We start from the raw sequence: 26,429 nt of genomic DNA on the forward strand, positions 1-26,429 counted from the left end.
ACGGACCAATCAGATGTGGACGCTTCAAATGTTATGACATATTAGGAGCAGCTAGCTTTAAAGTGGTAGGGTCTGGAGTTCAGACAAGAGTGGTTGGATTGGACCAATCTCTGCTTACCGACATGACCAAAAAAAACAAACCTAAAAAAAAAGGCGATTGAGTTGACTTCATTTTGTCATTTTGTTTGGATGATGTCACTCTCACTCGGCCCAGTTCTCATATACAGTCTCGGTTTTGGTTTTTACCGAATTCTCACCAACATGGTACCGTTCACTTTAAACAATAGACGAAAACTTTGAAGACGGTGCTTTTAGTAGTAGAGCTTCTCATTGATCATCTTGAATTTTTGAATATTTCTTAAAAAAAAAGTGTGCAGACTCACAGAAAATTAGGGCAAAGTGCATTTCTCGATCACAAAACACAAAACGTCTCCATGAGGCTCTCGACTTCTTGCGCAATATTCTATTACTGTATCTTTAAATTTTTTTCAAGTTTTCTGCAGAAAAAGTTGAAAATTCTCTTTCTAAAGATTAGACTTTCAAATTTTCTTTCATGTTGCTCATGCTGCGCCAGTGGAGTCTCTGGTTTTTTGGGCCAATCGTTCACAGAAACAGGAATATGAACGATGAAAGCCGCGTCCGCTGCCGGAAATCGTTTTTTTTTTTTTCTTTGCGGTAAATTGAGCGTTGGTCGAGCCCCAGGTTTCCCTGATTGTGGAGAAGAAGAAAGAAAACAAACAGAAGACGCATTCTTCTATTTTCTGCAACAGAGTCATGGTCAATTGGACTTTAAATGATCAATTTGGAAGCAAAGAGCCCAGCGATCAATGCACTAATGGTACAAATGCCAATGTGCTGTCCCCGTGATGCAAGAGGACTCAAACCGGCTCTGACAGCTTGTCTTTCACGTCCCGTCCTCGCCAGCGCGCTTTAGAGAAGCTTTTTCAAACATTTCTTTACAGCGAGAGCCCGCTGTGCAGCAGACAGTCCATCAGGCACAAATTGACTGGATGCTGCATATATTTTTATTCAACACATTTCCTGCGAGAAATTGCTCGGCCTGCTTCTGTGCGTTGCAGCTTAATCAGTCAAGAGGGGGGGGGGGGATTAAACGCACTGCAGTTTGCCAAGTTTGTGCTTTGATACTCTTGTGAAGCCAAACACCACAAAGTCTCCACGAGAATCCACCGATCAACACAGACGGGACACTGAGGACCCTCCGGACGCCAGTGGAAGAGGCTTACAAACGTTTTTTTTTTTAGCAGAACTTAAGCAGCATTTTTTTGTCTGTTTGTTTCTCCTTGGACGACATTCAAAGCGCTCACTAATGGACAAATAAATTATTTCACCAGCGCAGTGCCCAAAGGAGGACATAGAAAAGAACGTACATACAAAAAAATGTGGCTGTGACAAATACATCCATCATAAATATTAAGACACCGTTGGGCAGTCCAGAGAAGCTATGGGGGCCGCGGCTCCTGCAAAGTCACGGCAGAGGAGAGACGAGTTAATGGAGGGAGGACAGCGAAGCGCAATGAATCAGCCAGCTGACCGTCTGTGCTGCGGTGGCGGCGGCGGCCTCACCACCGCACCACCTGGCTGCTGTAGTCCTCTGTGGTGGCCACCTCCTCAGGCCCTTTCACCTCTTCCTCCTCCTCGTCCTCTCCTCCTCCTCCCAGTCTCCACAGCTGACCCAGGTAGGTCCTGTGCATCCGCTGCCTCTCCTGCCGCCTCCTGAGGCGCTCCTCCTGGTGCTGCCTCTGTCGGTTGAACTGGTAGCGGCGCAGGAACAGCTCCTTGGCGTACTCGTACAGCTCCATGTCTAGGGCGTTCAGCCCCTCGATGCGCCACCTGACCTTCTCGCTGATCCCCACGCTGGCGGCGCGCGTGCTGTTGATTTGGGTGAACGCCCGGATGAAGTGCAGGCCGAAGGTGCTCTCGAACAGGTACTGCGTCTTGCGCTGGAACTCCGTCAGGCCGTAGAAGGCCATGTTGCGCAGGTTGACCTTGGCGCTGGCGAGGAGCACGCGGCCCCGCTCCAGCTCGCTCATGGAGGACATGTTGTAGCAGCCCACCAGGCTGAGGTCGGCCAGCATGCGCACCTGCCGGTTGTTGGCGAGGTTGTAGGGGCAGTTCATGAAGTCCGTCAGCGACACGCCCGTCCAGTCCTCCCCACTGTAGCAGGCGGGGAGCTCGTCTTGAGTGGGTGGGCGGCCGTCGCACATGTGGAGGGCGGTTTTCCAGGTGGCGCCGCGCTGCACGTGCTTCCACTCGCTGAGGTAGCGCGACACGGGGTCACGTAGCATCGTGATGTAGTAAAAATTCCTACGGAGGCACAAAGAAATCAACAAGATCAGACAAATCTCCATCTTTAAATGTTTCAACCAGAACACGATTTGCGTTTGTTAGAGAAAATGTGGTACACATCGTAGCGCACAGCAACATGCAAATCCAGGTATTCAACGTGCTGGAAATGTTAGCTAGCAGTAGTTTTTTTTACCTAAGTTGGAATAAACGTCAGTTGGACAGCTTAAAATGCAAATGTCCCTAAAGAACGTCAATGAAGTTTGGTCCAAGGGTTTATCTGATGATGAAAACGTTGATGGTTTATTAAAAAATATATTTAAGTGCATATACATGTTCAAACGCAATGCATTGTGGTCTATATTCGCCAATCGAGAGAACATCGTTGCACACTGGTTTTCCGCAGAGACTTCTGGGAATTTTCTAGGGCACTTGATTCTGGAATTGTAGATCAGAACCTCCTGTTTATCTTTGGCTATCTTCAGAACCGCTGATCAGTTTTCCCGTTAAGATCGTTGTGTTTGGATTCTTTGCAGTTTGTCTGTTCCAGGTCCTCCTGTCTTCTGCTGAGTCATCATTTAGGCTTTAATTTAGCCAAAATTAACGTCAAATTTGTTGTTGTTTTTTGGGTGAAGTCCCACTTCAAACATCTTCCTAGTGGTCAAGCAATTATAATTATGCTGTTTTTAGCCACACACACAAAAAAGATAGAAAACTGTCATTTCCTAGGACATAGTTTCTGCAGAGCGGCAGGAGTTCTTGCATTACTGGTCCAACAAAAATGACGAAGGATGAATTTCGGAGCCAGATTCCAGCTCAGACGAGGAAAACAAAGACGTTCATTAATAAATACTCAGAAATTCAATTCTAAGCTTAATTTTCTACATATACGTCCTCCACCATGAGAAAAATGTTATAAGAACATGTTAAATACTCATTTTTCATCAGAGTAGGTCTTTGGTTGATGTCTTTGTTGGTTTTATTTGAACCGTTTTGAACATTATTGGGTTACAATACGGGATTTTTAAAACCTTTTTTTTTTGTAGTGTTTCAGTGCCCTTTCTGGGTTCCTTTGTGTAAACCAGGTTGTGTTTCTCTCTGCAGTGTTTACCGCAGCCTGTGACTCTGTGTGCAGGGATTCAGACAAAGGTTGATGAAAGATGGCTTGTGAGTCACAATTTCAGCAGAGCAAAGGCGGCTGAAACTATACATCACATGTCTCATATCCTGCCGCTGTTAAAAAAGAAATATAAGTGGTGGTGGGGGGTGAATACCGCTGCTCTGCGCGCTCGGACGTTTTGATTAGGGTTTAAATGAAAGACATTATTGAGCGTGTCGGAGGGTGTTGGAGAGTAATGACACAGATACAAACCAGACACGCATTGAATTTAATATCCTGCAAATGTGGAATTATTCTTGCTGTTATCACACCAATTTGCCGCTTCCCATCTTTAGTAATGACTTTTATTTGTTTTACTTTTTTTCTTCAATCTCCGGTACCTTTCCTGTCTCTGCATCACTCTGATCTGCAGCTAACCAGGCTTCAAACGCGGCTGTAACCCAGCTGCACCGGAACCTTTCAGCGGACAAACGCAGCTTTCTCTCTCCTCTATTGAGTTCACTGATGACTTTCATAACCGCCAGGTAACTGATGGAGAAAAGAGGCTGGAGAAATGGACCACTTTTTTTTTTTTTTACATTTATTTTTTTTCTTCATCGGCCGAGCGAGAAGGATAAAAGAGAAATTGAAAATGGTCATCTGGTGCGCACAAATCTCCATGACCTTACCGTATCACACAGAAACCACACAGAGAGGTGAAATCATTTCATGTCTTTGATTTCACACGGCTTTGGTGGTTTTTTCTACTTTTTTCTTCAGAGAGCTTTCATCAGAAATCTGTTTCAAGGTTGTCTTTAGCCGTTTCTTTCAAACTCTTTAAAAAAGGAGCGGTCAGTTTCCAACGCCGGCGTTGGACGGCGCTCTCCAGAAGGCGCTCTCTTCTCGAGGGAAACGATTCAATTTGGTCCAAAAGAGCCCAGACCTCTGCAGCGGGCTGGAAGGACTCCAAAAACCTCAACTCCCCTAAGGTTTGCGGGTTACTTTGAGTTCAGTACGGACATATTCTGGGCTAGTTTGGACTCATGGTGCAGAGTTAAAGAACGAATTATGAAGGTTTAGCTGTTCAAGTCAAACAATTGAATGTACATGAGAACTGGACTGATGGCCCTTCCCCCTCATGTCTCAAACAGGAAGTACTTACTGGCTCCAAGAAGCCAAAATCCCATAGACTTCTACTAAGAAACAACAGCTTTTACTCAGTCATGATATATAATAAAATTATACTATATATCTGTTGTCAATTTTAACATGTTCTTGCTAAACCTAATCTCTTTTCTAAATAAAAGTAGGGGTGTGGCCTTCCAACAAGCTCACTCCTGACTGGTGGGAGCGGTTGCCATAGAAACGTTGGCTCAGACCAACTTGAACCGGTCACTGCCTACTGATGACGTCTGGCTCCAACGTGGCGGCGTCTGTATCATAAATTACATAGGAACTGAATTGACATCATTTGGTTGGAGCCGGAAGTAAGGCCCTTTTTTCTTACGGATGACATCGCACTCACTCGGTTCATTTCTCAGATACAGTCATTTGTGGCCATTAGGGCGATTCCCCACAGTCAGTTGACCAGTTGGTGACTTTTTAGTTCTGGTTTCATGTTTTAGTGGATCGAACCAACTGGAAACCTCACCAAGATTCAACAGCAGATTGTTTGGGGTGGTACCATCATTCTTCTGACTTCACATTTTTAAATATACTGATGATGATGATTTTCAAAGATATACTTCTAAAGGAAAAATAGAACAAGATCAAAAGAAAAATAGAGAAATATCTCTTCTCTACCCCTGTGCACCAAACCAATTTTAATTAAATATTCAGAATACTTTATTTATCCCAGGGGGAAACTGCATTATAAGCACTTTAACACACCTTTATTATTATAATACCTTATTGCCTCATTAACCTTATTTATCTTAATTAATATCACCTTGGAGTTTTAAGTATACTACATTTAATGATATGAAATGTTGCTATTGTTGTGGTTGGTCAGCTGGATAGTCTTTCTATATGCATTGTTGCCACTTCGCATTAAGATTCACTTGCAAGTTAAACAAGACCGTTGTTTTTCGGCAGGCTGTAGTTCACTTGTTTGGCCTTAACCAGAGCTTTCACAGCTGCCTAATGAAACCATGCTAGTTTAGGAGAAAATATTTTTTAAGACGTGGTGAATTTTTTCACATAAAAAAGAAAGGCTTTATTGAAAATGTATTTAATTTTTTTTAATTTCCTCAAAGTAGTGTTTTTCTGGTGACCCTAGACAACATGGTACCCTGACATTAGCCAGAAGTGGAAGGCCGGAACCGGAGATTCACGTATATATAAAAAAAAGGTTTTATGATCTTTCATATCCTAACTACTTTGTGTTTTTTATATCAGGGCCTGTTTGAATGAACACAGAGCTGATATCTTGGCAGAGGTCAATTTTTTAGGTCAGGGAAAAAGAGTAATTTCCCATGGTACACCTGACCATCTTCCACGGCACTAGCACACCGATTGAAAAACACTGATCGGGTCATATGGACCCCATAGGATAGCACAAGGGTTAAGCATTTAGTGTGAATATTTCATTGATAAAAATTGAGTCATACCAAACTGATCATTTGCCAATTAATAAACCGTACAGTTTTGTTTTTACAACCAATCGAATAAGATTTTTCTGATTGATGAACCAACTCTTTCTTGTTTTCAATCACCTATTTACTTTTTTCTTCAGTCCTGTGCGGTTCTTCAGGTTTTACTTGTGTAGTACACTTTACGTATAACATGATTCTGTTTTTCTTTGCGAAGTTTAACTCTGGCTCCTCCTTTACATCTAAGATAGACTCACATTCTGAAACCAATACAGACTCCAGTGGATCTGCAGCTCCTTTTCAGCTTCATTCTGTTAACCCTTGTGCTATCTTAGATGACCCCACCCTTACATTGACGTGTTCTCCCTACCATGACAAAGGTGGATAAAGGTGGAAAGATTTCATGTAATCCATAGACACCAGTGAAGATCACAAATCATTGAAGAAAAAAGGTTCAGCGCACTGTCTAGTGGGTCTAGATGACCCAACTCCCAAAGTGCCTAGGATAGCACAAGGGTTAATTATGCCAGCAAAAAACAGTTAAAAACAAAAGCAGCAATTTAAACTGAACTTGTTTTGCAAATCATTGATGTTCAATTTTGTCTTTTAATTTTTTATGAGTAAGTTGGCATCCGGAATAAAAAAAAAACCTGTGACTTTATCTTGAGACTTGTGATGCAGTATTAGGGCTGGACGGTACGACGATACGTTTCATTTGGACGATAAAAAATATCTGAGGCTTTGTCGTTTACGGCGTGCTTAGGTGCTCTATGATACAATTTTAAGCCAAATTAAATCTTGCACATTAATATAAAAAAGCATGCAGGAATATTAGAAGTAGACGCAGATTTCTAAACAAGTTGACCAGTCAACCCAACTGAAGACCTTCTACCAACTTCTATCGCATAACAGGCGTTTGGATAAAAGAAAACTGATGAGGACCAGACGACCGGGATTTGTAAAGTACGCAAGCTCTTCGTCGCAACAACAACCTCCAAAACGCAAAAAACCACAACAAAGAATACAGTCGATGCACAAAGGGTATAATTGCTCAAAAAAAAAAGCCCAAACGCAAATTCTGCAACTGCATCTTGAAGCTGATACAAAAGGTGGCAGATGTTAACATCATCAACACACATCTTGCTTGGAAAAAGCTTCTAAAAATACATATATTAAGCACCTACTACCATTATTCAGAGTATCTTATCAAACTGCATCTTTACATTGCAGTTTTATAGAAACTCTTCATTGAATTTACAAAAACATTGCATGTGTGATGTATACTGTTATTAGGGCATCAAGGTGGTATTCTAGCCAGTGTTTAAACAGGTTAAGAATTGACGTATTTCACAAGTTATGAAATAGATCAAAGGACCTATGTAAACTGCCACATTTTGATGTTTTAACTCATTCATATAACCCCTAAAATGTGTACAGTTTAACTCAACAGGTTTTTTTGCAACAAAAAAAACCCATTTGTCCTCCAAATATGCTGTAGCTAAAATATTAGCTGTTTTAAAAGCTTGTAAGTGGACTGGCATTAAAAGTTAGGACATAAAGTTATGATTAACTCTTTCTGGTTCTAAAGCCATAAATGACTACAACTAAGAGGACTCTTCTCTTAGCAAATTGTGTTTTTTTTAGTCCGTTCAACCAAAGGAAATCCTTACCAGCATCTAGTTTGAAGAACATTTTTTCACACCAATATTCTCATTAGTTAATGGTCTAAATGTCAAACAAAGAAATGCTGTCATTGCAAGTTTGTTGGATATTAAAGAGCCCCAGCATTGGCGACTTCACTTTAGTGCAAAACACAAATGTGATTAAGACGGCAGTTGCAGCCCTAAAAGGTTCACAATTTAGCAATTATTGCCAGACGGCGGATATCAATCAGCTGTGATATATACTTAAGCGACTGGTAAGATGATATCATGGAAGAGCGCACACCCACGGACAGACGCGCACCACCCACCGATAATGGGCCTCCTCAGTGGAAACTAAGTGAATTACCCGGCCATCTTTGACGGGTTGAACGGCCGGAGCGAGATGGATGGACACGTGTGAGCGCCTCACAAAAGAGGCCTTTGTTGTTCAGCCGTGAGGCCAGTTCAGTCCCCCCCCCCCGTGCGCCTATCATCTATCTGCTCAGCTTAACCACAAGACGGCCGGATCAATAAGTGTCCATGCAAACCGTCTTTTTGCTCCTGAGCTTTCATTGTGACCTATTGATGGCAAGCAGCAAATGTCAAAGCTCTCCACTTACCTGTGTCAGGGACCGAGCCGGGGTCGCGTGATGAAGGTCAGGAGTAAGCCATCGCTTTTCACCAGCTGGTAAACAGCAGCCCCAGGGTTTACCAGCCCACCCTAACTTCCTTCCTTCCAGGTTTATAAGAGGAGGACACCGGGTTTGGCGAAATATTCAGCCAGATTCATCTGGTTGGAAACTCAATCTAGACTTATGCTCCTGTGACTCTTCACTTAAGACTTTCCCTTCTATGAGATAAGAATAAACAACACCAATTAAAAAAGTCTAAACGAATTAATCAATGGTCCAATTAACTTGCAGCCACAATTTGTGCAAAAATAAATATCTGGATGGGTCTGTAGGAAAGAAAGAAGCAGACAAGGTCCACAAGGGAGTTCAATGGAAAGCATGTACACTGGAACTTCTATTGGAGTAAAACAAAAATACATGGACTTAGGCTAAACAGGCAAAAAGACTAAACTAAAAAACGGTTGGAAGGCAAAATGTGAAGTTCAAGAAAATTCCTGAACATATACACATAATTTGTTCAACATTTAAAGTTGGAAACACTAGTTGTATCCATCCACCAACTTTGAATGGTGATTTCTACACGTCACAACCTCATAAAACCAAAATGACAATACCAACAAAGCTTATAGTTGTAAAAACAAAGATGACTGAAAAAATGCAAAAATACAGTGGGCCAAGAACAAAACCCTGTGGAAAACCTCATAATTAACCCAAGACCTAAACATAAATGTTAAGATTTAATACCAAGGTGGTAGGACACAAACCCCAACAGCCAAAGCGCCATGCCTAAAAAACCTTAACATTTTGAGGTTAAGTATATAGTTATAGATGGTGCAATTGCTGTAAATTTGGGTAAAATTTTAAAAAGAAAGGACACAGTCGTTTTGGACAAATGGCAAAATCTCTCTCCTGGTGTCCTTTATTTGTGGTAGACTAGATTCTAAATGGATTCTGTCCGTTTTTATTCTCTTTGTTACGTTTTCACCAACCTATAGGCCTGTTCACACCGGGACGAATTTCGCCGGCGATTTTCGCCGACGTTTAACGCCTCGTGACTAAACAAAGGGCACCAACGAGAGTGTGCACACCGACGCGAAAAAACGCCACGCGTTAAAGCGTCAAAAAAAAAAACGCCTCGGGTTCGTTTTTTTTTTTCGACGCGTTGCGTCGAAATCTACTCGACCAATGAGAATGGCGCTTTTGCTCACGTGTCTGGAGCTTCTGAAGTTACAGTAAAACACAACTTGGGGGCGCTCAAACACAAAACTGCCTTGCTGAACACACATACCAGCGAAGAAGATAGACGCCAAGTAGCGTCTACAAAGCCGCGAAGAAATAATGACGGACATTCTAAAATATCCCCGAACCAAGCACCAGTTGGAGCTACTGGTGCTTGAAATATTCATGTTTTCTTTGTTTGATTCTGACAAGCGTGTAAATACTTGCTCTCTTCTTCTTAGTGAAAAGCGACTTTAAGAAGCGTAAAGTTGCGCAGCGCCACCTTGTGTACAGGAGTATTTCTGTTTTACATTAAGCGCCATCTAATGTCAGGGAATGAAATTGCATGTTCGCTCCACTCATCGTCAGCGAAAATCGCCTGGGTGTGAACACAAAAAACGTGGCGAAAAACGCTGGCGAATAACGCCTGGCGAATATTTGTCCCGGTGTGTACGGGCCTTATGACTGTACTTCAGCATCCATGACTTCGTCTCCCAGACCTCAACAATACAAAGTAGAAACAGGTTCCCCATATACAGACACCTAAGTAGAAACCACGTTCTATTAATCCGATTTAGGATGCATCCAATCTAGAGCCTAATGAAACATTAGTGCGAGATCAGATAGGGAGTTTAAAAAAAGGTACATTTCATTAAACTTGCTCCTGATGTGCTACAGATCAATCCGACGCCTCGTCAATGTCTCTCTTGCTGCTCGCCACCTTTCACCAAGCAGCAAAGCTGCAAACACTATCGACCGGCCTCCGCCCATCTCTCCCTGATTGTCTCTCTCTCACTCACTAAATCACCATCCAAAAAGCTAACAGAGGAAACTCACAGCCGTCGATCAATATCAGGCTTGTTAATTCACTCACTACCATCAAGGACACCATCAGGCTCGTGATAAAAGCTCTGATGGAAACTATTTATACAGCCCAAGAAGCAGTTCACACAAAAACTGAGGATCGACAGCAATCTTGTATGATTTAACCTCTTAAAAGATGGAAAATGCATCCCATTGAAAGTTTCTGTGCTCCAGCGGAATCTTGTCTTGTTTGGATGAGCGCGTTTGTGAACGATACACTTTCCAAGCTATTCATTTCTGTGAAATGTGGTGATTCATTCAGGATAGCCGTCTCACCCACCTCCTCCAAGAGAATTCCCAGGCTAGGCGGGAAATGTAGCTCAGGATTTATGTATTTTTTCTATTCTATCCATTATACAATATTTTTCAAACACGTCATCAATATTCAATCTTTAAACCTTTCATTATTTTTGCCTTGAAGACATAATACATAGACATAATCAAAATCACTTAATATTCCACATTGAAATTTCTTCGACACAAAGTTCAGCTCTCAACCAAATAAATGTGTTAAGACTTAAATGTTCAATTTAACTCAGTTCATTGTTAAAAAACAACAACAACAGCATCCATTAAAGGCTTTATTGAACCTCAGCTTCATGTTGGACAGTAATCTGTTCCATCAAAGGATCAAACCCTGTCCAGGTTTAGGCACTTGGTAACCAGTAAACCTTAATACTTTATTTTTTAATGAATATTTTTATTGGATGATGGATTGAATGTATAATGACTGGATAACCAGATGGATGGGTTTTAGATAGAATGATGGCTGGATGGACAGAGAGATTGAATGATGGATGGATGGACGAAGGGATGGATGGATGGATGAATGGCTGGATGGACAGATTGAATTAGAGATGGATGGATGGATGGACAGAGAGATTGAATGATGGATGGATGGACGAAGGGATGGATGGATGGATGAATGGCTGGATCATGGATCAATGGACAGATTGAATGATGGATCAATGGATTGGTGGAAAGATTGAATGATAGATTGATGGATGGATGGACAGAAGGATAGAAGAATGGATTGATGGATTAAATGTATAAGAAACGAATGGATGGGCATATGGAATTAATGTTGGATGGATGAGAGGATGGAAGAATAATGGCTGGATGGACAGATGGAATGATAGATAGGATGGATGGACAGATTGAATGATAGATTGATAGATGGATGGACAAATTGAATGATCCATGGATGGAAAGAATAAAAGATGGGTGGATGGTAGTGATGCACGATAATGACTTTTTACAACCAATACTGATGCCCGATATTTTCCTGCCTCTTGCCAATGTTTCGGCAATAGTCACCTTCCCAGACGCTTTCCGTTTTTGTTTTTTTTTATCGAATAAGCGCTAGCAACGGCTGCAGATTCCTATTCTTTCCACACATGGCGCTGGTGAATTTTTAATTGGCTGGTGAGTTTGGTTTTGTTAAAGTTTGAACTTTTTTTCCCATCCTTCCAGAGTGTTGAGATGTTGATTTGCAGCAGTAAAGCGGCCCCAGACCATCACACTTCCACCATTGTGTTTGACCAATGACATGATCCATTAATTTGACTTAAAATGTTCTACAAAGTTTAATCTGGAGGTTTTTGACAGTTAAATCCTAATCCTAAAAAGATTGTGTTCTTTTCATGTTTGTCTTCTTTAGGCTCTCAGAAAGGTTCCAAAGTCTTACTAATGACTTCAACCATTACTGACTGAAACTGTTTTCTTTCATATTCATTTCTTGAATTTATAAGGGTTACAGCATGATGTAAAAATAAAAAATATTAGCAGAATATATGTAATAATTTACAGTATATAAAACATAGACTTCAAAGAAAACCCATTTTAAAAAGAACATTTTCAAGGTCAGAGAACATTCTAAAGAGGAAAGAGCTCTAAGTACTTTTAGAAAAAAAGCACTTAGGGGTGTGAGGGTGTGAAGACGAAAACTAAAGACAGCTATGTGAGAAGATGGAATGGAACCAGTTCATCATTTGATTAAATTATGCAGCGTTTGATACAACTTTATCTTTTACTTCTGCATTTCTGGAGATCCGGAGGACGCCCAAACAAGACCAAAAAAAAGCTGGCAGGTTGAGCTTTATTCGCTTTAGCTTCTTAACCTTAACCTTCACTTGGTGTCTTAATCTTTTACGGCTTTCCGGGCGTCAGTCGGTCCGAAAGGTTCATGTAGATATGAGAACCAGGGGACTGTAAAGGTCACGTCTACCCACACAAAATGCTGAGGCATTTGAAAAAGGTTGCTTTGAAAATGTAGGAGAGCTCCTTCTCAAATTCCTAAAATTCTCCTTTATGAGATTTTATCAAATCAAATTGTCCTTTCAGTGTTTTCTTCTTCCTCCAAACCCTGGAAGAGTCTCGCCCAGAAAGCGGACACAGGCTTGTGCTGATCCGTCTGCGTCTGTGATGTTTGACCCACAAGCTGTTCCTCAATCCCGTCCGTCCACAGGTTTCAGTGTAAATCTGGACATCTGGCTCGTCCTCCCCCTCCTCCTCCTCCTCCGCCGTCTAATAAAACCCGTTTCAGACTGCCCCTAATCCGTGGAAGGAGTGTGGAGATTACCAGGATCCCCCTGGAAATCTGGCAGCTCTGACAAGAACACGGAACAATTTGTCTTGAAAAGAGCCCCTTTGTTTGACTCCGCCTTTAAATTCATCCGAGATTACGCCGTCGGGTTATTGCGTTAAACTAAGGTCCTTCATGTGGGATATACGTACACTAGAATTTCTGACACGAACAGTAACTATATATTTGCAGAAATATTATAGAATATTTGTCTTTGAAAAAGTTCTTAAACTTTCTGCAGAAATGAGCTAATTTTATGAAAAAATAAAATGTTAACTGTGACTACAACAACGTTACAGCTTTGTGAAAATATCGTTTTGCATGATATTATTTTAAAGGCTTTATTTGAATATTAAGGTCAAGGCTGGAACAAATTGTAGTAAAGCTGTTATTAAAATGTAACACAACTGGATACTTTTAACCTCCTAGGCATATCTTCAGTAAAAATAAATATATATATATATATATATATATATATATATATATATATATATATATATATATATATACGTATGTATATACGTATATATACATACGTATATATATGTATATATATATATATATATATATATATATATATATATATATATATATATATATATATATATATATATTTATTTATGTTTTGTTCTCCCTGCTTCCAAGTCGTAGCTCTCTCCTGATTGGAGAGAGTGGTTGCCATAGAGACGGTGACTCAGACCGACTCGACATCGTCTTGCTCCAACATGGCGGCTTCCATATCGCAATAAAATGGCGACTGAATCGACTTCATCTGTTTCTCATTTGGTCATTTGGTCCAAATGTGACAAATTCAAAACAATGTTTTGCTTGAAATCATACTTGATACACAATTTGTGCAAAATTTTACCGATCATAAAATCGATCCCGCCTTTGTTCAAATTTTCGACTTTCAAATTGTAAACACAAGTGGTTGATCGGAAATATTTTACCAAAATTTGACCTTCTACCTGAGGACGTGACTAAACCTTTTTGGAGTTTTTATTGAAGATTTGTTTGAAATGTTTCAGAAACGTTCTTGTTGGAAGCAAGAATGTTGGAAAAAGTGTTTTTGTTTCTGCAAAACTGAAAAATTAAAATAAAAAATATTTTTAACATCAGTTGAAAACCATGTGTTTGTATATAATGCATGTAAGCAAACCAAATGCAATATTAAGAGATATAAATGCATGTTTTAAGCTTTAACAGAGGTTTTTAGTTACACAGTTTGCATGAAAAGTAGACTTTTTTTTCTTTTTAAGGTGAAAAATTCTTTGGAATACAAAATAACACAAAAGTAGCTTTATTTTGAAATAATTGCTCTGAGTTCTGCTTGAATGCTTTGTTCCTCCACCCCCCCCCCCCGCGCGCCTGCCTTTGCTGCATCCTCTCTAAGTCACTGTGCATCCCACCACCGTCCCTGCTCCTCCTTTTCCAACCGCTCCCCGCTCTGTTCTGCACTCTGGAGGGCGTTTGATGCGCCTCTTTCTGCCTCCGGCGTTCCGAGGATGATTGTTGAAGGGCAGAGAGGTCCCAGAGCCCCGTCACACTGCCAAATATAAATGACTGCAAAGGCTGGCTCCAGTCTTTTTGACTGAAGTGCTCTTGACTGGATCATACGTCTCCTGAATCGTGCTGAGCGGCACATGCTCCGTGCTGCTTCCACTTTACCCGGTGCTAAACAACGGGACTGTTTGAGACCTCAAAAAAGTTGGATGTTCACTCGAGCACGAGAGCAGGAAGTTTCAAGGTAAAAAAGGTTCCCATTTGGGCAAAACTGCCCAAAAAAAAAATTGACTCGCAAATTGACAGACTTTAGCCCTTAACCCCTGTGCTATCTTAGATGACCCCACCCTTCCATTGACGTGTTCTCCCTACCATGACAAAGGTGGATAAAGGTGGAAAGATTTCATGTAATCCATGGACACCAGTGAAGATCACAAATCATTGAAGAAAAAAGGTTCAGAGCACTGTCTAGTGGGTCTAAATGACCCAACTCCCAATGTTAAAGTGCCTAGGATAGCACAAGGGTTACAACGCGCCAGTGACAGCAAAACAACTCTCTTTGAACTACCGTAGCTCTTTGACCATTTACTTCAATATGGGTAAATATGAGCAAACCTGTACAGGTGTCCTGCACGAACCGTTAGGATAAAGGACCACTCGGTTAGCCCGTAGAGTGCTGTGAGCGATAGGTTGCATCAAACACTTCTACAAAAGGCCAGGATAATTGTAACGTAGGTGAGACGCAGGCACGTCGTACAAGCTTTTCTTTTCCCCCCACCAACTCCCCGAGAACCTGGACGCTGTGCAAGGGACTCGCTAGTGATGAGTACGCCCAATTTGCCTGTTGCGTGCTCCGTGCATACAGCCTGACTGTACGGACGGGCATCCTACGCACACTCGCATTTCATGTACACACTTAGTGAATGCCACATTTGTGCACAATCACTAATTGGCCAGTGCCCGTACCTCACTAATGACTAGAGTGTAGCATAACGTATGGCAGCATCATAAGTGCTTGTAACCTACAGCCTTTCAAATACTTTACGTTAAACTTAAACACACATGACACTGCACTGGACTCTGTTTATATGAAGTCCCTTGAGGTGGCCACGCAAGCGACACGCTCCGTTTAAGATGCCACCCTTTACGTGCCCGGATAACACAAAGACCTGCAGCACTCGTACATGTGACTAAGGCATTGTTGCATAGTGGAAGTCAGAATCAGCTGACTCTAAAGCCTCGATGCTAAAGGGTTAAAAACAGGGTTTTCTGGTTCTAACAATAGCCCGAATAAGGAGAAGGAACCACTATTAGACCTATAGATCTTATGAACCCTAAAGTATCTCTCTCCTTTCTTTTTTTGATCAAATGTAAAGGTTTCATGAGCCACACCAACCCAACTTGATCACCGTGCTTCTGACTGTTTCTTACTCTCTTGAGCTAAGTCTGGTTGTTCCTCTTGCAGGAAATGAGCAGGAACTACAGCGAGGGGCAGCTGAAAAAAACGCACAGGATGGTAAACCACATGGCTTTAGAGCTTCACCAGCAGAGAACATGATGGGGTCGCATTGTACCGGCATGACCCACTGACCCACTTTATGTCGGGTCACGGCGAAGGCGGAGGTGGAAGTTCACACGGTGGGGCTTTCGTCGCGAAGATATGCACCGTCGACACCTCGCCGGCAAGAATCCGAGGGTCCTTGTTCCAGCCGCAGACACGTCAGGGTTGTGTAAGCGGGAGGGAGCGCAGACCAGGAGACGCTGAGCGCCGCGTTTGCCTCGCCGTTCCTCTGCCTACAACACAGCATTCGAACCTCCCCAGACGACCTATACATTCAATAATCTCTAAAAATACGCCTGTGCTTTCACGCCCACGAGAGGTGACGAGTCAGAGTCGAGGATCCGGCGCCTTCTTTTTCCTGCTTAAGGCGAGAACCCACTTTTCCAGCTGAGTGACAGTTATGTTACAGTGATCTATGTAGTAAATAAAACAGCTGGTAAGATCAATCCCTAGGTTACCGTCTACCGGCATTACAGAGTTGGGAGTCTCTCCTATCCAACACTATGCATTTACTGAAAAGCTCAAAGGCGTTTGCTGGTCTGCAAGAGAAATCCTTATCAGAAAATAACCCTCTGTTATATAAATACACAGTCCTAATGACATCCTATCGATACTTCATGTAGGTTGGTCCTCTAATGGCTTCTCGAGGAGCTCAGCAGGCGGAAATTCAAACAGCAACATTAAGATTTTCTCATTTTCATGGGATTTCGTGATGAGAGAATACAGCAGTGATAATGAGAGAATACTTTTTCAGGTTACTGAAAAAGTATTCCAAGATGTTGTTGTTGTTTTTTTGCAAACCAGAGTTGGACAACACCATTATACGATGAGTTGATAGTGACTGTGAGGACTCAGCTAGGATTGATTAAGAACCAAAAGCCAGAATTTCCCATTCCAGGCCAAGACGAGGGCCAATTCTGTCCAATTTTAGACCTGAAATGTATTGATTTTGTTTTATATAGCACTTCTTTCTATAAAAACATAACACAAAGTGCTTCACATTAAGACAAAACTAAAAAACATATATATAAAAACGAGCACGAAATGTAAAATATATTCTTTCCAACTTCTTTTGCCAGACTCAACCAACATTGCTGACAGTAGAAGCTGTAGCCTGACCTGCTAATCATGCTATCCCCTATCTGCATTGGATTAAATATTTGTACCTTTATCAGATTAAGTCTAAACTCTTAACCTCTTGGACCGACAAATAAGATTATAGAAAGATTTGAATCTGTTAAAGCTATTATCCTAATAGCTTATGTTTTTTTTAAGCACGTTTCAGAAAGTTGCTGACCCAATATATCAAATAAATGGTAATAAATATATTAAAAAAACTACACAATGAGACACAGACACAACAGAACTTGTTGGTACTTTTTTCAGTTACATTTAGCAATTATACCGTGTCTGGATGTGAACTGAACCTACACAAAGACACAACACCTCCTATTGTGGTCAAAATAAAAACTAATGAAATAAAAACTCATTAATTTACACTTTTTGCATGAACTTTGGATTTAAATCAGATTGTTGGAGTATCATGTTTTAAAATAGTTTATATTTTGCTAGAGGAGCTAAATCAATGATTAAAAATGTGCCTTTTTTTTTCCTCGTGATATAGAAAAATAAATAAAAGATCTGTTAATGCCTCAAATTTTTTTTCCTTAATCTAAACTAATCGAACTCCAGTTGAACGACGTTGTGGCCAATCCGGCGCTCTTCTCCTCTAATCTGAAATAATGAGGTCAGTGATAAGGTTGGCCTCTCAGATCGCTGTGTGTGAAGCCCGCCGCTGAGCTGGAGCGCGGCCGCCCTACCACTGAAGCGGGTTTGACGGCTGGCCTCGCAGCAATTTCCAAGCATGCTGCGATGTGAATGCTGCAGCCCCATGCTGAGAGCAAAGCCCTGCAGGAGCCACCGGCAATGAAGAGGTTTTTTAAAAAAAAAAAAAAAAAAGACTACGTGAATCGGCTGGGTTCCCCAACCGCGTTAGGAGAGGAGCTACGAGTGGAGAACTTCTTTTTGTTCGCTTGGGTTCGGAGAAAAATAACAAAACGATGCTCTACTTTGGAGTTCATTAGTAACAGATCTCCTAATGGGCCTTATAATTCATGTCCAACACTTGAGCTCCAACGAAAATCAATGAACTTCATTCCGTTTTGTTTTTTTGGCTTAAATCCTTTGTGCCTGGCAATCACCAGTAATGAAACAGACATGCTTATGGGCCACTGCGGGTCTGGCCAGATTCCTATAGCATAGCGCTGCGATTTATATATTTGCTGGTGTTTCCACGCAGGAGGGAGGCGTAGGAGAGGTGATTTCAAGGTGAGCTGGTTGAGCATCTGAAGAGCAGACAGATGGTGCGTCTGAGGAAGCACTGGCGCCACGCATTAAATGTGCAAAATATTATTCATTTCCTGAGGCTCGGCAATGAGATGAATCCCAGTAAATGCTAATGCTTTATAGTAAATACCTGAAATTCAATACACACAGGGGGCTGTAGACTTTCAGGTTGTACTGCAGCTCACTTCAGAAATCCACCTGAGGCCCAAGAAGATTTGATTGGGGGAAACTATTAAACAAATTCAAAAAATGTAAAAATTAGGTTTGATTTCAAAGAAACTCCCCTTATTTCTAATCTTTAAACTGGTTTTAAGCTGAGGTGTTTTTTTTCTCTCTTTGAATTCTTGCCGTTTATTTTCTTTATTCAGTTCGTTCCTTTACAAAAGTCAAAGCTGCCAAAATTTGCTATTTTAGTTAAGTAAATAATAAAAATAAAAAATCTCCACAGAAAATTGTATAGTTTACGTTTTGCATCAAATACGCTTAGGTGGAACCAAAATTCAACCGTGTTTATTTGTTTGTTTGCACCAGATGTTACGGAGGCGTTTACGTGGCGCGTCGCTCATATGGAGCTCATAAAACTAAGTTGATCACGGCGTGATCAAACGTTGTTAATCCTGAAGGTTTATGGCTCTTAAACGAGTTAGCATGTTAGCGTTGGCATGTTAGCACACTGTTGCTAACAGAATGATGCTAGCACTGTTTATTGGACGTTGTGTATTCAAGTTTCTTACGAAAAACTGGAGCTAAGCGTTTACTTAAATTTTAAACAAATGAATTACATTTTTAGAGAGAATGACGCTAGTCGCTGATTTTTGCTCATATTTAGTATCTAATTTGTCCTTTTCTGCCAAATTTTTTACAAAGGCAAATGTCAAAAACAAGGCTTAATTTTGACAATATTTGTAAAGCTTAAAGTTTTCAAGCAGGAAACTATCCACATGTTGTGGCGTGTTCACAAATACAATGGCCATCGGGGATTGGGGAGGCATCGGCAGAATCTTCAAGATTTCGGGCCAATGCCCGATTTTTGGGAAAATTGTCGACGTGGTTGTGAATGTATACGGCGGGGAAGAAGATGCCATTACAAAATCGGGCGACAGCTGGGTGGCCACAGATCCGAAAAAAAACCCAGCAAGAGCAAAGCCCCAGCACCCAAAATGACGGTCCAAGCGGTTCGACCACACCAGGACCCAATGGTGATCGCCAGATTGAAGTCCGGTCATCGCTGCGCCCCAGCCCCATGTCAACAGCCCTGGTCAAATGCCTGCTCTGCTACCGTACGACTTCCAACAATCACATGGTGGCAGTGGGACAGCAGCACTGGGATTGGCAGTCCGATCATCAGACAATTTTTGGGACCTTGGAGACCCTCCCATCACTCAATAATCCCACTGTTGCCTTTCTGCCATCCGCCTGTCACTGGACTGCCACCACACAACCTTGAACACAGACCAATGTCAAGTTGCTGTAAAATTTTAACTCTCTCTTAAAACCTCTACGGCCATAGCGTGGCATGTCAAATGTCAAAACGTGGCTGCCGCCGCGAGGCCGCGTGCCGAATTTGCTGAAAAACTTGCATTTAGGTGCCATTACGGTACATGTGACTGTAGTCTTAACGCTAAAAAACTTTAACAGCAGCTTTGGATTTATTCAGCCCAGAAACTGCTAGCAAAAGTTATTTCCAACCCATAAATGTTGGCTTTGATTCAAAGCCATAAAAACAAAATAGATTTACCACCTAAATGCCTTTCAAATGTTTTGTTTTTGTTCATCCCTACTTTCACTTTGACGCATTACATCCATATGATAAGAGTTTGTGCATCAGCATGGAGATCCAATCTGATTATGGAAAACATTTGAGTGCTTCGAAAATTTGTCTGTAAGATTATTTCTGAACAGGGTAAAGCATAAATGGGGATTATGCAGCAAGTACTTGGAAAAGGCTTTACTGTATAACCTCTGTTTCAGTAACAACAAGAGGATCAAGACTGACATGCAAAAAAAAAACAAAGAACAACAAAAAAAGCGTGAGAGTGCAAACATGCATAAATTGCTGTGCTGGCATCAACTTGTGCGTCACAGTCCATCAAGGGGAAGGCTGCACGGCTCAGAGTGACAGGACAAAAGCTTTTCAGAGCTGCGCTATGAAGCCTGGTGACAACACGGCTCTCTGTTGCCCTGATTCATCAGTTTTAATCAGCGGTGACGGGAAGCTTTCACCCGGTTTTCTGTCTTTCTCTACAAAGATCAGGCGGATATTTCTTTTTTAAATATAGGAGAATCAAGCTAGTGTTATCCTCGGGGGAAATCAGAACTCTATATGACAGATTTGTGGCTGCAGAGTGAGTTATGAGTCACAACCCGTCTGGCAATTCTGAAGGTAAAGAGCTGAGTTATGAGTCACGGCAGCTTGCATTTGATACCTTCGTCCAGCTAAACAAAGTTACAGTTTGATCCTTAAGAGAGAGACGCAAAGTCTATTTTACCTCCTCTGACCTATGACCTCTTAGTAAACCAGTAGAAATGCTTTATCAGAGACAAATGTGTGCTGGAAACCCTGCAACATTTACGCCTTAACTCATGTAATTTTATACTTAAATGAGCAAAGAAATTAGGCTAATATAGCTTTATTGATGGCACTCAAAATAGCTTAAAAAAAAGGAGCTAGTGCAAAATATACTACCCAAAATAGATGAAATTAAAAATGAAGGCTAATAAAGCTTATACTCACACCATCCAAAATGGCTAAAAAACTGCAAAAATTGCTTAGCTTACACTTTCAGCAACCCTATTAGCAATATAATAGGCTAGTATAGCCAAGCCTTTACTTTATTGCGCGCAAAATAGCTAAAAACCATTTAAACCAAACAGAGAGTAACTTGTACTTACACCACCCAATATAGCTAAAATGAGAAATACAGCTTTGCTTAAATGTCAGCAACCAAATTAGCTGAAAAATGATAATATAGCCAAGTCTATACTTACCGTATGCAAAATAGCTAAAAAAGGTTAACCCTTTAAAACAGGAGCTATAAGCTCCAGTGTTTATGCTTTTTTTTATAATTCTATTCATTTATAGAATTAACGTAATTTTTGGAGATTCTGAAGCAGAGAAAAGCAGCTTTACACTAATATGCAAGACTTTACAGTAGTGAAGTGTTTACACTATCATCGTAAATCAGCTTATATTGACGCAAACAAACTAATGTGCAAGACTTTACGAACACAGTTTTATTTTAATGTTAACCTCACTAACTTAGTTTTTTACTTTACTAGCATTAGATTAATACATTTTCTAACGTAAAGTGTTGCATATTAATTAACTTAGCTTTGTAACTTTAATAGTGTTAGTTTAATAACTTTACTAACGTGTAAAGTGTTGCATACTAACTTAGTTTACTAACTTTACTAGTGTTGGTTTACTCATTTTAATAACGTAAAGTGTTACATATTAACTTAGATTACTAACTTTACTAGTGTTGGTTTACTCATTTTAATAACGTCGAGTGCTGAATATTAATTAACTTAGTTCACTAAAGTTGCTAGCGTTAGTTTACTAACTTTGTTAGCATTAGTTTACTAACTTTACTAACGTAAATGTTGCATATTAACTAACATAATATACTAACTTTACCATGATTAGTTTACTAACTTTACTAACAAAGACCTGAGAAATACAAAGGCAACTTTTTAAAGCGTGTTTTTTTAAATGATTTTACATAGTTTTTATAAACTTGGGGGGGAAAAACTACTAGCTAAAATATTTTCGTGTTTGAGGACAGATGATTGTTGAAAAAAATTAAGAAATAGCAACACAATGTACAGACCAACAGATTTAAAGAAAAATTGTCTTAAAGAAAGAAAACGAACTGTAATAAAATAAAAAATAAATAAATAAATGTAAAATTAAAAAAAGAAAAGCGAACTGTAACATTTCAGTTTGGGATCATTTAAAAATATTTGTTTAGAAAAAAAAATGGACCAACTTTCTTGTATAAATGATCACTGAATCCATTTGTTTTATTGCTAGGCACCAAAATATGGAATGGATGTTGCAGAAATACAGGCAAGTTGCAGCTGTAGTCTAGGAATAATTTTTAATTGACCAGAGTGTTGATTTATGCGGATATGACTCTCAGAAACTGTTTCAGTGGGTTGGATTAATGCAGCCACTTAAGGCAGTAAATGGATTTGGAGGATTCTTTAAGTCCTCGCCTACCCTTTTTAATGCTCTCAGCAGCATATGGAGATTTGCTCCCTGAACTGCAAGTCAAATTGGCTTCTCGCACCAACACAGGCCGAACACCTCACAGGAACCCGCCTCACTCAAGCGATTTAGTCGCTTTAAGCCCAGCCACACTGCTTCGGTAATTAAAGGAAATTGAAACAGACCTCCAGGTCGGGAGGCGGACGGTCTCCTGGCCTGTTTGTGGGCGAGCAGGACTCTTGCTGGTGCTGACATGTTTAACGTGGGACTTCATCAGCAGTTACACGCCAAGGGAGAATTGGTGCTACTGTCGTGACTATCCAGGAGAGCAAATAACGCTCTACAGCCTGCTCTGGTGGAATAATACAAATGACTTCAGGCGGAAAAACTGTTTTTTTTTTCTACGCTGACATTCCCAACAGCCAGGACAAATTGACAAATTATATCTTTATTAATTTAATAGAAAAAGTCAGAAAAATGTTCACTTTGAGCAATATTCGTTCAGCGTTTGGACAACATGTTAAACGGGTTGTGTTTTATTCAAAATATTAGTCGGCTTAGACCAATCTTAATAAAGTAATTACCATACCATATGCATAATTCAACCAAGCCAAACACCGAATTTGCTGAGAGAAGTTCACATGCAGTAAACGCCATCACTGTTTTTATGCTAAGACATGGTTAGCCAGAGTTTTGCGAAAACTACAACGTGCAGTGAGATTTTCAGTTTTCAAATTAAAATTTTAGATTCATGCCAGACAATACCTAAACAATCAGTGTTAATTGGTAGAGTAATAGAAAAGATGTCTAGAATGTTCTCTTAAGTTTCTTATGGTTTGAATTGGCTAAATACCTAGATCAGTTTCCCAAACTTTCCAGAACACAAGTGTCTTCAACACATCTGTTTATTCATCTGTTTTTGTCAAAAACAATAAAAACAAATATGAGCATGACATCTGTCTAATTGGGGATTCATTTAATTAATTCTTAATATTTTAACCAGTGATCGTGTCTGGGTCATACTGACCCCCTTATTTCTCTTTCATTTTATCAGCTTAATTTGACTAAAAAACGTTAACAGGATGAGCCATACAATTAGTGTGCATCACATGAGTCACTAGTACCACCACATAGGTTTTTCTACCAGTTGGGTCAAATTGACCCCCCCCCCCCTTTTTTTGGCTTATTGTGAAGGAAAGATGAACAATCCACCAACCCCCTCTCCTCTGAAACAGGCTACATGTCTTAAAATTACTCTTACTTTCTTTATGTGATGTTTGGGTCAAATTGACCCCGCCCTCTTTTGGGGGCAATTTGTGGCTTTTTGTAGGGGGGAAATGCCCCACCAGACGCACACAGCCCCCCACCCTCTGAGACAGTCTACATGTGTCAAAATTATTCTTGTACTCAGAAATGCACGTTCAACAAGCAACCTTTTATACTGAAAATTCTATGTAAATGCGCGTTTCAAGCTTCTGCGTTCCGCGCAAGTTTTTAAGTTCGTTTTTGGGATCCACGTTCAAAGCATGTGGCCATTGAACGCGTTTAAGGTTAAATCAGTTGAACTTTGACCAATCAAGGACACTAATTTGGTAGTGACGCAAGGGTAGCGTCCTTTTCAAAACACTGAATTATCCGTTTGAAAATTGATCATGAAAAAGGGATTCATAATTGTGGTTTGTGCCTGGACGGAATTCTATGACACTAAGACTTTTACAAAAAAGGCCAGGTGCCAGATTCCCAAGGTTTGCACCTCTTTAACATTTCGCATCACCCAACTGTAGGTACATGCGCTAGTATCGGGTTGCGACAGTCCAGTGTGAACACCGTATGCTAATAGCACGTTCATGAAAGCCTGTTGAAGTGCGTTCCTGAACGCCCATCACATGCGTGTACATATCATTACACACACATTTTTGCCCTATGCGACAATTGGGTAATATTGCCCCCACACACTTTTTGGGTCTTTCTTTGCATTGGCTTGTTGGTGGGTCATATTGACCCTAGTCGTATTCTTAGCTTTTCTGACTGAAAAAACGTGCATCCAAGACTATTTTTTATAGATTAAAATAAACGAAAACATCCCCTCTTACCCATTTTCTTCAAAGTGTGACTTACTTTTAAAAAAAATTAAGATCATTGATGACTAATTGCTTCACATCCTCTGGATAAACTAGCCACTCAGCCATTTAAAAAATAAAAGTCAATCATCATCAGCAAAGTGCTTTGTTTAAGAAAGGTAGATTCAGGAGGCTTCTTTAGATTTGAGAGAATGGAGTAAGAGTCCGAGTATGTCCCCTCACCTCTTGTTTTTCTGCGCGTTCTTCTTGTCCCGCTTGTTCATCACCCCCGGCACGCAGTTCGTGAGTTCGGTCCAGTCCGCATGTAAGCCGCAGCTCCAGCCCGTGGAGAACCGGGAGAAGAGCCACGACTCGGCTTTGCCGGGCCGGTGGCAGGTGCACTTCCTCTGGCCCGGCATGCAGTCGCAGGGCTGCTCCAGCTGGATGTTTTTGACCAGGTGCCGGCCAAAGGTGGTGCCGCCGGTCTTCTGGATGTGCAGGAACACCATCACGTCGTCCCCGCGGATGTCGAAGCTGACCCGTCGGTCCAAGTCCCGCTCCGTGAAGTTGAATTTTGAGGTGATTTTAGTCGGGAGGTCCTCGTCGGGCTCCGGCTCCGTGGAAAGTAGCTCAAAGGCGGACGGGTGTCCCTGGAAAAGCCCCCTCTGGTCGCTTCGGAAGTAGCAGGTGTTGCTGCCCGCCGGGCACACGTACTGATATCCGATCATGAGGAAGAGCACCGCGGCGATGGGGATGAGGATGAGTCTGCTGAACTTCTCCTCCATGATGGTGGGAGACTGCCGGTCACTCCGTCGGCACAAGCCCTAGTACCGCGATGCCCGAGTGGTGCCGCTCCTCCCCGCGGCTCATCCTGCACACCCGGCCGCTGGAGTCCAGACGCGTTCGGTCCCTGGCGGGCAGCACGCGCCGGCCTGCACCAGGACACTTCTGAAACTTAACGCCGTGACTGAACCCCACTTTTAGCGAGTTCTCACCTCGGAGAGACACATTTCTTCTGGAAATAGTTGAACTCTGTGGCGGTCCCTGGTTGGTCCATCACCGCGGTTCGAGCGTCCGAGTCCGGCTGTTCTGTGAAGCGCTGAGCGGTTTCTTCTGAGCCCGGGGACACCTGCGACAAGCTGCACGCGGCCAGGCACGGGATTTCCGGTTTCCACTTTCAAAATAATAGACAGCTCCGATGAATGTGGTTGACACCGTTAGATATCGGAAAATAATACTTTTAAATATTTATTTAGTTCTCAGTTTACTATTGAATAAATATGTTTTAAATGTATTCTCGTTATAGCTATGCTTTCGTCATACAATTGTTTATTTTTTTTATATCCGGTTCAAGATTTTAGCAATGCAGTCATTTCTTCCTTATTTTTTTCTTATTTTAATATTATTTTTTATATAGCTTGAATCAATATTTAAAAAGAATCTTACTTCAATATTTTTTACTGTGGTAAAATTTGAACAGAACGTGTTTTACATACTAAACTTGTCTATATTGAATATAAATTTTAGCTCTTAAAGAAGTAATTTTGACTTAGCTTGAGATTTATAAACTTGCTGCCACGCCTCTGTCATTCTGCCCCAGAGCAGCTGTGGCAACATCAATAGTTCATCATCACCAAGGAGGAGTGAATGAATGAACAATGGACACATTGGAAGTGCTTTGAGCACCAAGAAAAAGCGCAAATACATCTACTCTATTATTATTATTATCATTATTATTATTATTATTATAAATGTGTGTGTTGTATATATATATATATATATATATATATATATATATATATATATATATATAT

At 41.0% G+C, this 26,429-nt stretch overlaps 1 protein-coding gene across 1 annotated transcript; it reads right to left on the reverse strand.

Annotated features, from left to right (window-relative positions):
• Positions 1-384: 384 nt before the first annotated feature.
• LOC101171311 (heparan-sulfate 6-O-sulfotransferase 3-B) lies at positions 385-25,743 on the reverse strand. Its single transcript, XM_004066667.4, has 2 exons — positions 24,859-25,743; positions 385-2,325 (listed from the first exon to the last, which is right to left on the reverse strand). Exons 1-2 carry the CDS (start codon positions 25,398-25,400, stop codon positions 1,581-1,583), a joined length of 1,287 nt encoding a protein of 428 aa, XP_004066715.1. The 5' UTR covers positions 25,401-25,743; the 3' UTR covers positions 385-1,580.
• Between the last annotated feature and the right edge of the window lie 686 nt (positions 25,744-26,429).

The sequence above is a fragment of the Oryzias latipes genome, chromosome 2 (genome assembly GCF_002234675.1).
Source record: "Oryzias latipes chromosome 2, ASM223467v1".
NCBI lineage: Eukaryota > Metazoa > Chordata > Actinopteri > Beloniformes > Adrianichthyidae > Oryzias > Oryzias latipes.

Excerpts from the sequence above, each read along its gene's own strand:
- LOC101171311 (XM_004066667.4), bottom strand. The coding sequence starts at position 25,400 with ATGGAGGAGAAGTTCAGCAGACTCATCCTCATCCCCATCGCCGCGGTG. Across the intron at positions 2,326-24,858 it reads AACGCGCAGAAAAACAAGAG|GAATTTTTACTACATCACGA; the intron begins GTGAGGGGACAT and ends GTGCCTCCGTAG.